The sequence below is a fragment of the Pelophylax lessonae genome, assembly GCF_965119305.1.
Source record: "Pelophylax lessonae genome assembly, chromosome: 13".
Lineage (NCBI taxonomy): Eukaryota > Metazoa > Chordata > Amphibia > Anura > Ranidae > Pelophylax > Pelophylax lessonae.
The window spans coordinates 128,046,277-128,062,143 of record NC_138780.1 but is presented as its reverse complement, the minus strand read 5'-3'; the positions used below and the strand labels follow the sequence as shown (position 1 = coordinate 128,062,143).

The 15,867-nt window shown below is 47.1% G+C and overlaps 1 protein-coding gene across 8 annotated transcripts in view; it reads right to left on the bottom strand.

The window, feature by feature from the left end:
* The window catches only part of PCNX1 (pecanex 1), a 388,730-nt gene that overhangs the window by 109,447 nt on the left and 263,416 nt on the right, over positions 1-15,867 (bottom strand). For all 8 annotated transcript variants that reach the window (XM_082275578.1, XM_082275580.1, XM_082275581.1 and 5 more), the window contains 2 exons: positions 14,596-14,706; positions 11,443-11,534 (listed from right to left, as the gene is read on the bottom strand). In XM_082275578.1, coding sequence (XP_082131704.1) covers positions 11,443-11,534; positions 14,596-14,706 — 203 coding nt within the window. The remainder of the gene's footprint in view (positions 1-11,442; positions 11,535-14,595; positions 14,707-15,867) is intronic.

The window sequence follows — 15,867 nt, the reverse complement described above, 5'->3', positions numbered from 1 at the left end:
GCTGTGGGGGAACTAAGCAGGGGGGAGGGGCCAGGATCACAGAAGAGGGAACCGAGGAGGATCTGGGGTGCTCTGTGAAAAACCAACTGCACAGAGGAGAGGAGTAGAACATGTTTGTTATTTTTATAAGAAAAAATTTGACTTTACAATCACTTTAAACCCTGTCAAGATACAATGAAGGGTCAACCAGACTGTGTAAAGTCTATGTCCAGGGACAATTGCAGTGTTTAACTTTTTTCTACTCTGATCTAGAAGAAAGCAAACCTCTAATTTCAGCAAGACCAGCCATTATTATCATGCAATTCTGTGGTGTAGTTCAACAGTTCAAGCTTTAAAATGCACTTGTGTGGTGGGAAAAAAAAAAAACTGTAAAGCAACTATTTCACTGGATAGAAGGCACCCTAAGGTCTCAACCCCCGTAGAGCACCCTTGTAAACCCCAAAACCTCAAGCACTCTACAATACACCAACTAGCTGTTCGTGGGGCTCTAGTCTGTCTCTTCTCACCACATATTGCTTGTTATTGGTTAGTAAAGCCTCTTATGACCATGATGGGCCAAGCATATAAGCACATGAGATGGTAACAGCTAGTCCATATCCAGCAATCACAAGACTTATCAGCATTTACTCACAAACTTACAATGGACTCCCAGATTTTGGCGTCCTGGGGTGTTCTACTGTGGATTGAAGAAGGTATCTGCTAATCCTCCTAATAGTCGTCATAGCGACAACACGCCACAGGGGGCAGAGCCAAAGAAACAGTGTGTGCAGTCTCAGCTTACAGAGCAGAGGTTATCCACATACAGCATACCCAGCAGTATCAGTGCAGTGAGAGTGCCCTGACATCTTAAGTTCGTGACTGAACAGTTGTTAATATAATTCATGAGGAGGGGCAACACAAGCAAGGAAGAGCTAGTCTTCACCTGATTTAATGCTTCTTGAATGGATATGCCTGTGGCCAGGTTGTTCCAAAAGGTTTTTGCCTTTCATGAGAGAGATTAGCAATAAAAGTTGGTGAGTGTGTGTCCAAGAGGTGGTGGAGGAAAGCACAATTGTGATCAATATTTTCAGTCTAATAAGAGGACTTTTGCTAACACTAAATGGTGGATCTCACGTTTGTTTTACAGATTATCAGGTGATTATTTGTTTTGACACTGGGTAGACTGGTGTCATAGGAGATGGAAATAGAGAAAACTGGATTTTTAACTTACCGTAAAATAATTTTCTCTTAAGGTCATTGACAGACGCAGTTGCTGATGCATTATCAGAAGGGTTATACTGCCCCCTACAGGAATAGGACAATAGGCAGGAAAAAAGTTCTGGCTACGCCTATGGGCAGTCCCGGAGGGTACACCCTCTCTTTTCCTGCATAGGATGTCAGTTTTGTATCAAAGCAGTGTCAGAGAAGTTACACCAACCCAACTCAAAATGGAGGGGCAGGTACTGCATCCGTCAATGAACTTAAGAGAAAATAATTTTGCTGTAAGTCAAAAATCCAGTTCTCTCTATCGTTCATTGACGGATGCAGTTCCTGATGCATATCAGTAGGGACGTCCCAAAGCAGTGCCATAAAATAAGGGGTGGTAACAGCAGAAAAAAAAAAAGTCTCCAAGGCTAAACATAGCCAACCAGGCAACATAGGTCTCATCAGAACAGCAAGATGAGGCCCACCTGAAACAAACAGAAACCGAAGCACCCCAAGGAAGGCCAAACGCCCTCTATACAGCAGCCAGCAAAACTTTGCAGTCAAAAGAGGCATCTGCAGATGCCAGCACATCCACCTTATAAAATTTGGTAAAGGTGTGAACAGACGACCAGGTAGCCGCCTTGCAAACTGAAGCCCAGATGCCTGTATGGCAAAAAGCCCAGGAAGCACCAAGTGCCTGAGTAGAACGTGCCGAAACAGGGAAAGGCAGGACCTGACCCTTAATTGAACAAGCCTGCACCACCAACTTTCTGATCCATCTGAAATTGTCCAATGACCATGCAGCCCTTTTCTTGGGCCATCAGTGACTACAGAGAGCGAATCTGACTTACGAAAAGACTCAGTATTTGCAAAGTACACCTTGATTGCCCAAACTATATTCAGAGTATGCAATGCACATTCCCTAGGATTTTTGGGCTTAGGACACAAGGATGGTAGTACAATGCCTCATTCAAGGGAACACTAGAAACCACCTTTGGAAGTAAGGACAGATCCGGACGAAGTACCACCTGTCTCCACGAACCCACATATAGGGAGAACGACATAACAACGTCACCAGTGCCGACAACCTGCGCGCAGAAGTGACAGCCACCAAGAAGGTCACCTTCAGTAATCAGGTATGCAGGGGAAACCCCCGAATACTTGCAAATGGAGGTTTTTGAAGAACCGACTGCACCAAACCAAGGTCCCCAGTTGGTGACGGCGGTAGCACCGGAAATACCAAGTGTCGCATCCCCTGGAAGAAGGTACGCACCAGGGGATGGGCGGCCAACGCCCTTTGGAAGAAAATTGCCAAAGCCGAAACCTGACCCTTGATAGTGCTCGAGGCCAATTTTTGATCAACTCCCTGTTGAAAGGAAACCAAGATCCGGGCCACCGAATAAGAGTGATGGAGAACCCAAAGAGACTTACACCATGCAATATACGACTCTCTTGTACGAAGATAAATCATCCTAGAAGTCGCTTTCTTCGCATTAAGCAGAGTGGGAATCAGTGAAGCAGACAATCCCCTGTCCTGCAGCACCTGGCTGTCAACAGCCAAGCCGACAACGCCAGCGACTGCAAAGCAGGATGAAAGATTGGCCCTGGAGACAATAGATCCTCCCTGGGAGGAAGTCTCCAAGGAGCATCTGCGACTAGCCTAACCAGGTCGGCGTACCAAGCTTTGCAAAGCCAGACCGGAGCCACGAGAAAGACCGGAATCCCTTCCGCCTTGATCCTGCAAAGTGGTCTTGGCAGCAACCTGAGAGGAGAAAGGCCGACAGCAGCTGATACTGACCCCATGGTGCCACCAGTGCATCAGCCACAACCTCTGCACTATCCTGTTAATGCAACGTCAACAGATCCACGTCTGGAGTGCCCCAACGAAGGCACAACTGCTGGAACACCTCCGGATGTAGGGACCATTCCCCTGCATCCAAGGCCTGTCGACTGAGGTGATCTGCCTGCCAATTTTTCTATACCTGGAATGTGAACATGAGAGACCTGGAACAAGGCGCTCTGGCCAACGAAGAATGCCTGTCACTTCCAAGGCCGCAAGGACACTTTCGTGCCCCCTGATGAACAACATAAGCCACGGTCATGGCATAGTCCAATTGGATGCATACTGGACAGCCGCCGGTGCCCGGTCCAGTTAACTAGGCAAAACCGGATCGCCCTCAGCTCCAGGACATCGATCGGTAACCTTGAGTCCTCCAGGGACCATACTCCCTGAGCAGAAAAACTGCAGAGAACACCTCCAAAGTCAGGCCCAGATAGTCCATCTTATGGAGGGGGATGAGGAACGACTTCTGAAGGTTCAGAACCAACCCAAACTCCTCCACAGTTCTCATGGTGACTCCTAAATTAGCCGTCAGCACCGTAGGGGACACCGCACATAGAAGTAGATCGGCCAGGAACCCAGAACCAATACACCCTGCTGTCGCAACAGCGCCAGGACTGGAGCCAACCACTTAGTAAAGACCCGAGGAGCAGAGGCTAGACGAAAGGGTAATAAGATAGAGATCCTCTCCCACTGCAAAAACGGGGAAGCCGTTGGTGTCCTGCACATGACGGGATGAGAAGGTAGGCATCTCTGATGTCTATGGAGGCCAGGAATCCCCCGGATGTGGGAAAGCCACCCTCGTGCGAACCAATACCATCTTGAATTTTTGAATCGCAGGGAACCACCAGGGCCATTAGGTCAAGCCTTGTTGACTGTACTGCCCCATAGAGCGTCAGCAAGCGATCCAGGGACAGCCGTACAGTGGAGGAAAACCTTACTGGGAAACTTTATCGATGGAAACTCGATCTTGCAACTGGACCGCATGACCTCCTGAACCCAGCTGTCTGGGACTCGGGCAAGCCGCAGGTCCGAGAACCGGCAAAGACGCCCCCCCACCCCCACCCCATATACAAGTGAGGACGCACTTTCAGGCAGAGTAGGCCTTGTCCTCAGGTCTGGAAAAAAACTCTTAGTTTGGCAGACCAGGGTCGCTTGGAACCACCCGCGGAAGTATTGAAGGACTTTGCCTCATCGACTGTCCCCGAGAAATGAAGAAAACTGTTTGTGAGCCGAAAAGGAGGGACCCCGTCTACGACTTACCCTTTTTAGCCTGTGGAAGAAAGTACTCTCCCCCCCCCCCCCAAGAGACCCATATATAATGTCATCCAGGGGCAGCGCCAGACAGGCGAACCCCTGGAAAAGGGAGATCCATTAAGGCCCTCTTGGAAGTATGATCCACAGACCAACACGTCAGCCAAGTATACGCTGGATAACCACCCGCTGAAACCGACAAGTGACCCAGTAAAGGAGCCCCGTCAAGCGCAGCATTGCAAAAATATTGCAGCCATGCACCAGCTGGTCCAACAGCTCCCCCAAGGCAGAAGGGACTTGCTCCTCACCAAGTCACGGCTTTGGAGTCTTCGTGGCAAGGGCAATCCTTACATTGTTCTCAGTGCAGTCCCCCACGAGGGAGTACCGATCGCGGGCCACAGCCTCCGCCATCCTATCCCCCAGGTCATTAAAGGACAGGGATTCCCCCACTGGAATAACGGTAGTCTTATTCAGCCTGGAGACCGGTGTTTCCACCTTAGGGGGTACAGTCCACTTCGTTACCAGAGACCCCTCAAAAGGGTAACGTCTAGCAGCCGCTTAGACACACCAGGGGAACGTCTCAGACGGTCACATTCTTTATGAGCATGCTAGCAAATTAAGCCGCTCTGGATGGCATGTGAGTGCCAAACGCAACCTGCGCCCCAGGCGCAGCCGCCGATTCGTCCTCTAAATTGCAGGGTGCCACGCACCGAAACAACCAGTGCATCCACCAGCGCCTGTATCTTGCACGGCAGAGGAGGTAGAAATGTCATCCTCATTATCTGAGGAGACAGGGCGCGAGATAACAGACCCGGTATGGAGACCCACGTCTGCGGTGGCTGAGTCAAACTAAGAATCCGAGACATCAGGTGAAGCAGGGGTAGGTGGAGATCGTTTCTGCGCACCTCGCCCTCTCAAGGCCACCTCCACCCGGGACCCAAATGCTTCCAGAACCGCCCAAAATGCATTGGTGGACAGTGGAGATCCGGAAGGCCCTGCGGCCTCCGTGAGAGGGTCAGGTGGGGACACATGGTCTGCAGGGTCCATACTGAACCAGAGGAACTTGCCAGCAAAAATTACTTTTTTAAAAAAAAAAAAAAAACTGTCCCACTGCGCTACAGCGCCCCCCCGAAGACCCCCAGCACCCATTGTCCCAATATGCATTACCAGGATGTCTGCACGTGTAGCAGTAAGCTCTCCCAATAGGGAGTGAGCATTGAAAAATGTCCAGGGTGAAGGGAGGGGCTCCACCCTGCGGAAAACGCCTCCAGGCACTCCCACCTAGATTACCGGCAAGGATCCACCGCAAAATGGAAGAAAACCGGTATACCAAGATGGCCGCCATCACTACAAAAGACTAGGCTACAAGAAAATGGTGGCCCCGCGTGGTCGAGCGCAGCAAACGAGGAGCCCCCAGCTCTCCCAACACCATCAATAGGCAGGTAGGCTTCAAAGACAAGACCGAGAACCGACTGAGGGCCCCCCCCCCCACTTTAAAATATGTAATTTTATCACACAGCACAATGCCACAGATGTCGCAGGTTTTCAGGAAACGTGTAATTGGCATGCTGACTCTGCAGGAATGTCCACCACAGCTGTTGACCATGAATTGAATGTTCCATTTCTCTACCATAAGCCATCTCCAAAGGAGTTTCAGAGAATTTGTCAGTACATCCAACCGGCCTCAATTTTGTGAAATCTCGAGGAGCGGAGCAAGACCATAGGTCCACACCACAAACAGATAATGCTCCCCGCCCACGGCAAAACAAAGGAAGTGTTGGTGACCGGCACATAATCGAATGTGCAAGTAGGCATCCTTGATGTCGATAGAAGCAAGAAAAAAATCCCCCTGACATAGGGACGCCACTACCCTTTCAATGGACTCTAAGTGGAACTTCTGTACTCTCACAAGCAGTTTAGAGCCCTGAGGTCCAGAAAGGGACATACCTTGCCTTCTCCTGGGAGCTGTAAATAGATTTGAGTAAAAACCTTTGAAAACGTTTCGAATCTGAACCATCACCTCTTGAAAAAACAAGTCTTGCACTACCCAACAGAGACCCATAAGTGATCTGGGGACAAGTGCAGGTTTGACATTTTGGGTCCAATTTGGACATTTTCACTAAGGGGTATACTCACTTTTGTTGCCAGAGGTTTAGACATCAATGGCTGTGTGTTTAATTATTTTGAGGGGACAGCAAATGCACACTGTTTTACAAGCTGTACACTCACTACTTTACATTGTAGCAAAGTGTAATTTCTTCAGTGTGGACACATGAAAAGATATAATAAAATATTTACAAAAATGTGAGGGGTGTACTCACTTTTGTGAGATACTGTATATACACTGAACAAAAATATCAACGCAACACTTTTGTTTTTGCCTCCATTTTTCATGAGCTGAACTCAAAGATCTAAGACTTTTTCTATGTACACAAAAGGCATATTTCTCTCAAATATTGTTCACAAATCTGGCTAAATCTGTGTTAGTGAGCACTTCTCCTTTGCTGAGAAAATCCATCCACCTCACAGGTGTGGCATTTCAAGATGCTGATTAGACAGCATGATTTTTGCAAAGGTGTGCCTTAGGCTGGCCACAATAAAAGGCCACTCTAAAATGTGCAGTTTTAACACACAGCACAGTGCCAAAACTGTCGAAGTTTTGAGGAAGCATGCAATTGGCATGCTGACTGCAGGAATGTCCACCGGTGCTGCTGCCCGTGAATTGAACGTTCATTTCTCTACCATAAGCCATCTCCAAAGGAGTTTCAGAGAATTTGGCAGTACATCCAACCGGCCTCACAACCGCAGGCTACGTGTAACCACACCAGCCCAGGACCTCTACATCCAGCATCTTCCCCTCCAAGATCGTCTGAGACCATTCGGTTTGCATAACCAAAGAATTTCTGCACAAACGGTCAAACTGTCTCAGGGAAGCTCATCTGTATGCTCGTTGTCCTCATCAGGGTCTCGACCTGACTGCAGTTTGTCGCCGTAACCGACTTGAGTGGGCAAATGCTCACCTTCAATGGCGTCTGGCACTTTGGAGAGGTGTTATCTTCACGGATAAATACCAGTTTTCTCTGTACAGGGCAGTTGACAGACAGCATGTATGGCGTAGAGTGGGTGAGTGGTTTGCGGATGTCAACGTTGTGGATTGAGTGGCCCATGGTGGCGGTGGGGTTATGGTATGGACACGTGTATGTTATGGACAACGAACACAGGTGCATTTTGTTGATGGCATTTTGAATGCATAGAGATACTATGAGGAGATCCTGGGGCCCGTTGTGGTGTCATTCATCCTCGACCATCACCTCTTGATGCAGCATGACAATGCACAGCCTCATGTTGCAGGGATCTGTACACAATTCCTGGAAGCTGAAAACATCCCAGTTGTTGCATGGCCAGCATACTCACCGGACAGGTCACCCATTGAGCATGTTAGGGATGCTCTGGATCAGCGTATACGACAGCGTGTTCCAGGTCCTGCCAATATCCAGCAACTTCTCACAGCCAACTGAAGAGGAGTGGACCGACATTCCACAGGCCACAATCAACAACCTGATCAACTCTATGCGAAGGAGATGTGTTGCACTTCGTGAGGCAAATGGTGGTAACAGCAGAAACCTACTGGTTTTTGGAACCCCCAATACAGTAAAACTGCACATTTTGGAGTGGCCTTTTACTGTGGTCAGCCTAAGGCACACCTGTGCAATAATCATGCTGTCCAACTAGCATCTTGATATTAGGGATAGACCAATATGTTTTTTTCAGGACCGATACTTTGGTCACACTGTATTGGTATCGGCCGATATTATGTACATTTAAAATTTTGAAAAATAAACACAATTTGTGCTGGCTGGCACCCTGTGGCTGGCTGGCTGGTACAGGGCCTGTGGCTGGCTGGCTGGCTGGTACAGGGCCTGTGGCTGGCTGGCTGGCTGGTACAGGGCCTGTGGCTGGCTGGCTGGCTGGTACAGGGCCTGTGGCTGGCTGGCTGGCTGGTACAGGGCCTGTGGCTGGCTGGCTGGCTGGTACAGGGCCTGTGGCTGGCTGGCTGGCTGGTACAGGGCCTGTGGCTGGCTGGCTGGCTGGTACAGGGCCTGTGGCTGGCTGGCTGGCTGGTACAGGGCCTGTGGCTGGCTGGCTGGCTGGTACAGGGCCTGTGGCTGGCTGGCTGGCTGGTACAGGGCCTGTGGCTGGCTGGCTGGCTGGTACAGGGCCTGTGGCTGGCTGGCTGGTACAGGGCCTGTGGCTGGCTGGCTGGCTGGTACAGGGCCTGTGGCTGGCTGGCTGGTACAGGGCCTGTGGCTGGCTGGCTGGTACAGGGCCTGTGGCTGGCTGGCTGGTACAGGGCCTGTGGCTGGCTGGTACAGGGCCTGTGGCTGGCTGGTACAGGGCCTGTGGCTGGCTGGCTGGTACAGGGCCTGTGGCTGGCTGGCTGGTACAGGGCCTGTGGCTGGCTGGCTGGTACAGGGCCTGTGGCTGGCTGGCTGGTACAGGGCCTGTGGCTGGCTGGCTGGTACAGGGCCTGTGGCTGGCTGGCTGGTACAGGGCCTGTGACTGGCTGGCTGGTACAGGGCCTGTGGGTGGGTGGCTGGCACCCTGCGGTGGGTGGCTGACTGGCACCCTGCGGTGGGTGGCTGACTGGCACCCTGCGGTGGGTGGCTGACTGGCACCCTGCGGTGGGTGGCTGGCACCCTGCCGTGGGTGGCTGGCACCCTGTGGTGGGTGGCTGGCTGGCACCCTGTGGTGGGTGGCTGGCTGGCACCCTGTGGTGGGTGGCTGGCTGGCACCCTGTGGTGGCTGGCTGGCTGGCACCCTGTGGTGGGTGGCTGGCTGGCTGGCACAATGTGGTGGGTGGCTGGCACAATGTGGTGGGTGGCTGGCACAATGTGGTGGGTGGCTGGCACAATGTGGTGGGTGGCTGGCACAATGTGGTGGGTGGCTGGCTGGCACAGGGCCTGTGGGTGGCTGGCTGGTTCACTGGTACAGGGCCTGTGGATGTGGGTGGCTGGCACCGGGCTGCTGTGGGTGGGTGTATGGCTGTGATACACTCCTGCAAGACTAGTCCCGACTCCAGACGAGGCTGTCCAAGGCGAGGGAGGCGGCCTAAGAAGGCAGAATGACGTTACAAAAATATCGTCAATATCGGGCAGTTCCAGGGCCGATACCAATATATCGGGGAAAGTGCATATCGGCCCCCGATATATCGGCCTTGCCGATAATCGGTCTATCCCTACTTGATATGCCACACCTGTAAGGAAGATGGATTATCTCAGCAAAGGAGAAGTGCTCACTAACACAAATTTAGACAGGTTTGTGATTGAGAGCAATAGGCCTTTTGTGTACATAGAAAGTCTTAGATCTTTGAGTTCAGCGGATGAAAAATGGGGGCAAAAACAAAAGTTTTGCGTTAATAATTTTGTTCAATATATATATATATATACACACAGTGGGTACGGAAAGTATTCAGACCCCCTTAAATTTTTCACTCTTTGTTATATTGCAGCCATTTGCTAAAATCATTTAAGTTCATTCTTCTTCCTCATGAATGTACACATAGCACCCCATACTGACAGAAAAACACAGAATTGTTGACATTGTTGCAGGTTTATTAAAAAAGAAAAACTGAAATATCACATTGTCCTAAGTATTCAGACCCTTTGCTGTGACACTCATATATTTAACTCCGGTGCTTTCCATTTCTTCTGATCATCCTTGAGATGGTTCTACACCTTCATTTGAGTCCAGCTGTGTTTGATTATACTGATTGGACTTGATTAGGAAAGCCACACACCTGTCTATATAAGACCTTCCAGATCACAATGCATGTCAGAGCAAATGAGAATCATGAGGTCAAAGGAACTGCCTGAAGAGCTCAGAGACAGAATTGTGGCAAGGCACAGATCTGGCCAAGGTTACAAAAAGATTTCTGCTGCACTTAAGGTTCCTAAGAGCACAGTGGCCTCCATAATCCTCAAATGGAAGACGTTTGGGACGACCAGAACCCTTCCTAGAGCTGGCCGTCCGGCCAAACTGAGCTATCGGGGGAGAAGAGCCTTGGTGAGAGAGGTAAAGAAGAACCCAAAGATCACTGTGGCTGAGCTCCAGAGATGCAGTCAGGAGATGGGAGAAAGTTGTAGAAAGTCAACCATCACTGCAGCCCTCCACCAGTCGGGGCTTTATGGCAGAGTGGCCCGACGGAAGCCTCTCCTCAGTGTAAGACACATGAAAGCCCGCATGGAGTTTGCTAAAAAGCACCTGAAGGACTCCAAGATGGTGAGAAATAAGATTCTCTGGTCTGATGAGACCAAAATAGAACTTTTTGGCCTTAATTCTAAGCGGTATGTGTGGAGAAAACCAGGCACTGCTCATCACCTGTCCAATACAGTCCCAACAGTGAAGCATGGTGGTGGCAGCATCATGCTGTGGGGGTGTTTTTCAGCTGCAGGGACAGGACGACTGGTTGCAATCGAGGGAAAGATGAATGCGGCCAAGTACAGGGATATCCTGGACAAAAACCTTCTCCAGAGTGCTCTGGACCTCAGACTGGGCCGAAGGTTTACCTTCCAACAAGACAATGACCCTAAGCACACAGCTAAAATAACGAAGGAGTGGCTTCACAACAACTCCGTGACTGTTCTTGAATGGCCCAGCCAGAGCCCTGACTTAAACCCAATTGAGCATCTCTGGAGAGACCTAAAAATGGCTGTCCACCAACGTTTACCATCCAACCTGACAGAACTGGAGAGGATTTGCAAGGAGGAATGGCACAGGATCCCCAAATCCAGGTGTGAAAGACTTGTTGCATCTTTCCCAAAAAGACTCCTGGCTGTATTAGATCAAAAGGGGGCTTCTACTAAATACTGAGCAAAGGGTCTGAATACTTCGGACCATGTGATATTTCAGTTTTTATTTTTTAATAAATCTGCAACAATGTCAACAATTCTGTGTATTTCTGTCAGTATGGGGTGCTATGTGTACATTCATGAGGAAGAAGAATGAACCTAAATGATTTTAGCAAATGGCTGCAATATAACAAAGAGTGAAAAATTTAAGGGGGTCTGAATACTTTCCGTACCCACTGTATATATATATTTTTTTTTTACCTTATGGCGTCTAAGTGCAAAAGGGGATTCAGTACAATATTTGCAAAAGCTTACCTTAAGAGCACCATAACACAGTCCATAAAGTAAAGCTACCGCCACAACGCTACGAATAAAGCTGTAAAGTGCTGCGAGCAGGCTGGTGGTAGCTGAAAAATTTAAAACATTTAGAGGTTTTTTTATTCTTAGCAAAACAAATTATGCAAACGTACAGCAAGTTAGAAACCTCATTTATAAGAGACGTCATTTATAAGATTTACATTCTAGCTCAACTAAAAAGGATATACATTTATGTGTGTTTTACAGAAGTCTCTAGGTTCCATAATGAATGCATTTCCCATTAGCCAAACAAGTTTTTAAAGCAGAACTTCACTCTCTCAATTAACACGGACTATTTGTAGTCCTTTTGCTGCTAGTATTAGTAAATAGGAGTATAGCACATTTACTTTTTTTTTTTACAGTTCTGTATTTACTTAATGGTCTCCAGACCCAGTAAATTAGGTCATGCATCCCAGGAGTCTTCAGGAGGGGGTTTTCTCAGCTAGGTAAACACTCCTGTATGTAAGCCTGAGTTAAGGGCAGATGGATTAAAGGAAGTACTGCAAATGCTACATAAATCATCTGCCTTTACTCAAGGCGACCAATGCCAGAAATGCTGGGGGTTGTTTTTCAGAGTGAGTTCTCAGCGAAAAAAAGTATGGAGACATGGATGGATGGGGGAGTTTGCTTTGAATATATAAAATTAATAAAGTTTTTGGTTTGTGGTCTCAGATGCAGTATTGTTCTGCTTTGCCTTCCACACATATTCCAGTGCACTCCATTCAAATTACTTCAATAGGAAAATGCAAGTCAATCTCAAAATGTAACAAGCCACGTTTTTTCCATTAACCTCCCTAGCGGTTTTCCCGAGTATGGCTCGGGGTTAAATTTCAGTGCCAAAAGCGGTAACCCCGAGCCAACACTCGGGGTACCGCTAGGGAGATCGCTGGATCCTATAAGAGAGGGTACTCACCTTGTCCCCAGGATCCAGCGATGTATCCCGGCAGTGTGCGGCAGCCGGATCCTCCTCCTGATGCTCTGTGCTCCGGCTTCTGTCTCCTGCGAAGTGGCGCTCGCAGGGAGGTGGAACCGGCAGCAAATTCAAATAGTAAAACACACCAAACACACTGATACATTACAAAATAAATTCACATTAGTTTGCCCCCCAGTGCCCCTTCCTGCAGTTTTACTGTACATATATATATTATATATATATATATATATACACACACATATATATATATATATATATATATATATATATATATATATATATATATTTGTATGTATACACACTAGAGCTGCACGATTCTGGCCAAAATGAGAATCACAATCTTTTTTGCTTGGAATAAAGATCACGATTCTCTCACGATTCTCTGTGTAACATCTTTTACATTATAAAAAAAATTGGGATAACTTTACGGTTTTGTTTTATTTTTTATTTTTTATTTTATTCATTAAAGTGCATTAATTGCGTTTGAAAGACTGCTGCGCAAATACAGTGTGACATAAAAATTTACAACAATCACCATTTAAAAAAAAAATATATATATATAAATGTTTGGGGGTTCTAACTACTTTTCTAGGAAAAATAAACTGATTTAACTTGCAAGCAACAAGTGTAGGAAAAAGGTTTAGTCTTTAAAGAGGTTAAACTTCCTTCCTCCGGCAGGGAAAGAAAAGATACAATGTAATCATTTGTGTTTACAGTTCAGTGGGAGACTAATGCTGATAGGCTTTTGCGGGAGGCTTTTTTTTTTTTTTTGACAGCTGCTCCCTCACAGTAATGTAAAGAATCTAGCAAGTGTCATGTTAAGATCGTCAGGGGGAGTGAATCGCGATCTCGATTCTGTTACGATTAATCGTGCAGCTCTAATACACACACACATACAAACTTTAACTTATTTATAGTTATTTATTATATTATAATTTATGATTTTGTGTTTCAAATTTTATCATACGAGTAAAAAAAAAAAATCATATGTAAATAGTTGGTTTGGGCTGCTCGTTCTTAAGAATTACATGCAAAATAATGGTACTGCTTTAAGCACCTAAAATAGGAGAGAATCATACCTCCAGGGAGGTTAAGCCTCATTGCAGTGCGGTAACCTAACCTCCAAAACATCACATATTGATAAGTACACTTGTATCTGCACATAAGATTGCCGCAAAAAGTACCGAAGTCCTTTTAATGTCAATGAGCCCCCAAGACAGAAAATACAAGCCAAGTTAACCATTCCGGTATATACTAATGCAATGTCCGCTGCCCCAGGTTTCCTGTTTCAGGTTGGCTTCTTTCTCCTACCTACAGCATCCTATGGAGCACTTCTTGCATGCAGAAACTAGAGTTGTGTGTGCCTACACTTTGTGCATCAACAGAAACACACTGCCTAGTAGCCTAAGATGGCAAAGCCACACCTCTGGGTCTCCCTTTTTCCATTTCCAAGCTAACAGACTTATTTAAGAGCTGCACTACCCACTTAACTCTTTCATCTGAAGTTCAGAAGTTTAGGGAAGTAGCACTGAGACAGCAGACCTAAAAGTGGTAAACTGCAAGTGCTAGTGTAAAGACTTTAGCAAATCAATGAGGATTTTTTTTTATTGTGCTCAATGTGTTAAAAAACTAAAACAGATTTCCATTAATTGTACACAGGCTTACCGCACTCTCTTCATAGCGGTTTACACACTACACGAATACTTCTGCCTTACTTCCTGGTCAGACTTTAGGTCATGAAAGAGTTGACCCGCTGATCTCATTAGCACACACCCTGCATCATCCTTAGCTGATCAACTCCTTCCTTTGTTATGACCTAAAGTATGACCAGGAAGTAAGGCAGTAGCAATTTGTGCAGTGTGTTTAAATAGCTATGAAAAAGAGTGTTGCAAGCCTGTGTAGAAAAAATGGAAAGCGGTTTTATTTTTTCAAAATAAGTACATTAATGCTATATTGGTACATAGAGAAACTGGATTTTTTTTTTTTTTTTTTTTTTTAAAGGAGGGGAACAAAGGTGAACTTAACCTTTAAGTTATTGTCGTATAGTAAGGAATAGCCTCAAGGTGCTCTATATCAATGCTATGTTACTTAAAATGAATTTAATGAAAATTGTCTAAAGTGTAAGAATTAGGATGCCAAGTTCAGTGTTAACAACTAGTGCAGAAAGTAGATCTCACCGTTTCCACCAAACACATGTATATCCACTTGTTCACACAGGTACATGACGAAAGTGTTCACCTGAGGCAAGAGACCGATGAAAAACACAACTGGGAAACATAGCGTGAACACTGTGGAGCAGAAGCACATTGAAAATTACCACGGATAAATGTAAACACAAAATAATGCACGCATATTTACAAATCTGTGAGCAATATATAGATAATAATAATAATAAACACTCAGGCTTAAGGTCCGGTTCACACTTATGCGATGCGGGAAGGCTGCGAATCCGCAGCCTGTTCCCGCATCGCACATGCACCCCCGGCAGTTCACACTGCCATATGCGATACGCTGGGGGTGTCAATGTAATCTTAACGGCACCCCAGTTTGATCGCATATCGCAGAGCGATCTTGCAGTTCGCACAGGATCGGATCGCACAAGTGTGAACCGCTGTGCGATCCGATCCTGATGCGGCTGCCAAAAAGGGTCCTGTGCGAGTTTGCTGCGGGTGCGGTGCGAATTTCAGCCATACAAAGTGTATGGCTAAACTCGCACCGCACAGCCGATCGCATGTAATGAAGGAGCATTACATGCGAACCCCGCACTCGCACAAGTGTGAACCGGGGCTAAAGGGGAGTTTGAGCCAGTATTAAAAAAAAAAAAAAAAATTAAAGTCAGCAGCTTCAAATACTGTAGCTGCTGACTTTTAATATTAGTGTGTCTCCCAGACAGCAGCCAGGGGAAGGAGGAGGGGCTGTAAATTATGTAGGTCACCGCTTTTTTTGACAGGTATCCACTCCTCCCTCCCCCGTCCGAAAGGTGCCAAATGTGGCATCGGAAGGGGAGGAGGAGGCAGATAAGATGAGCTTCCACTTTTGGGTGGAACTCTGCTTTAAAGAACACCAATAATGCAAAATCAGTGTCAGGCTAATGTTCACAAAGGTGTTTAAGAGCAGAAAATGAAGGAGAGGCCAACAGGACTTCAACAGCTGAATCCAACAAACGAATACTTCATTTCCTAATGAACTCCCTATCCATGGGGTACTGAGCGAACCTTTTAGGCGAGACAAACACACTTAGCATGAGGAAAATCGACATACAAAATATCCTTTAAATTAGCTGGAAAGGATTTGGAATGTTGTGGCAGACACCATGACCCAAATCCTGTAACATTTGAAGCAGAGGACTTGGTAAGTGGTAGTTTTAGATTGGTCCAGGCCACAATGTTCTTGCTGCGACCTGTAGTCCCACAGCCTTTGTACAACTGGCTCTGCTGCTGCCACATGCA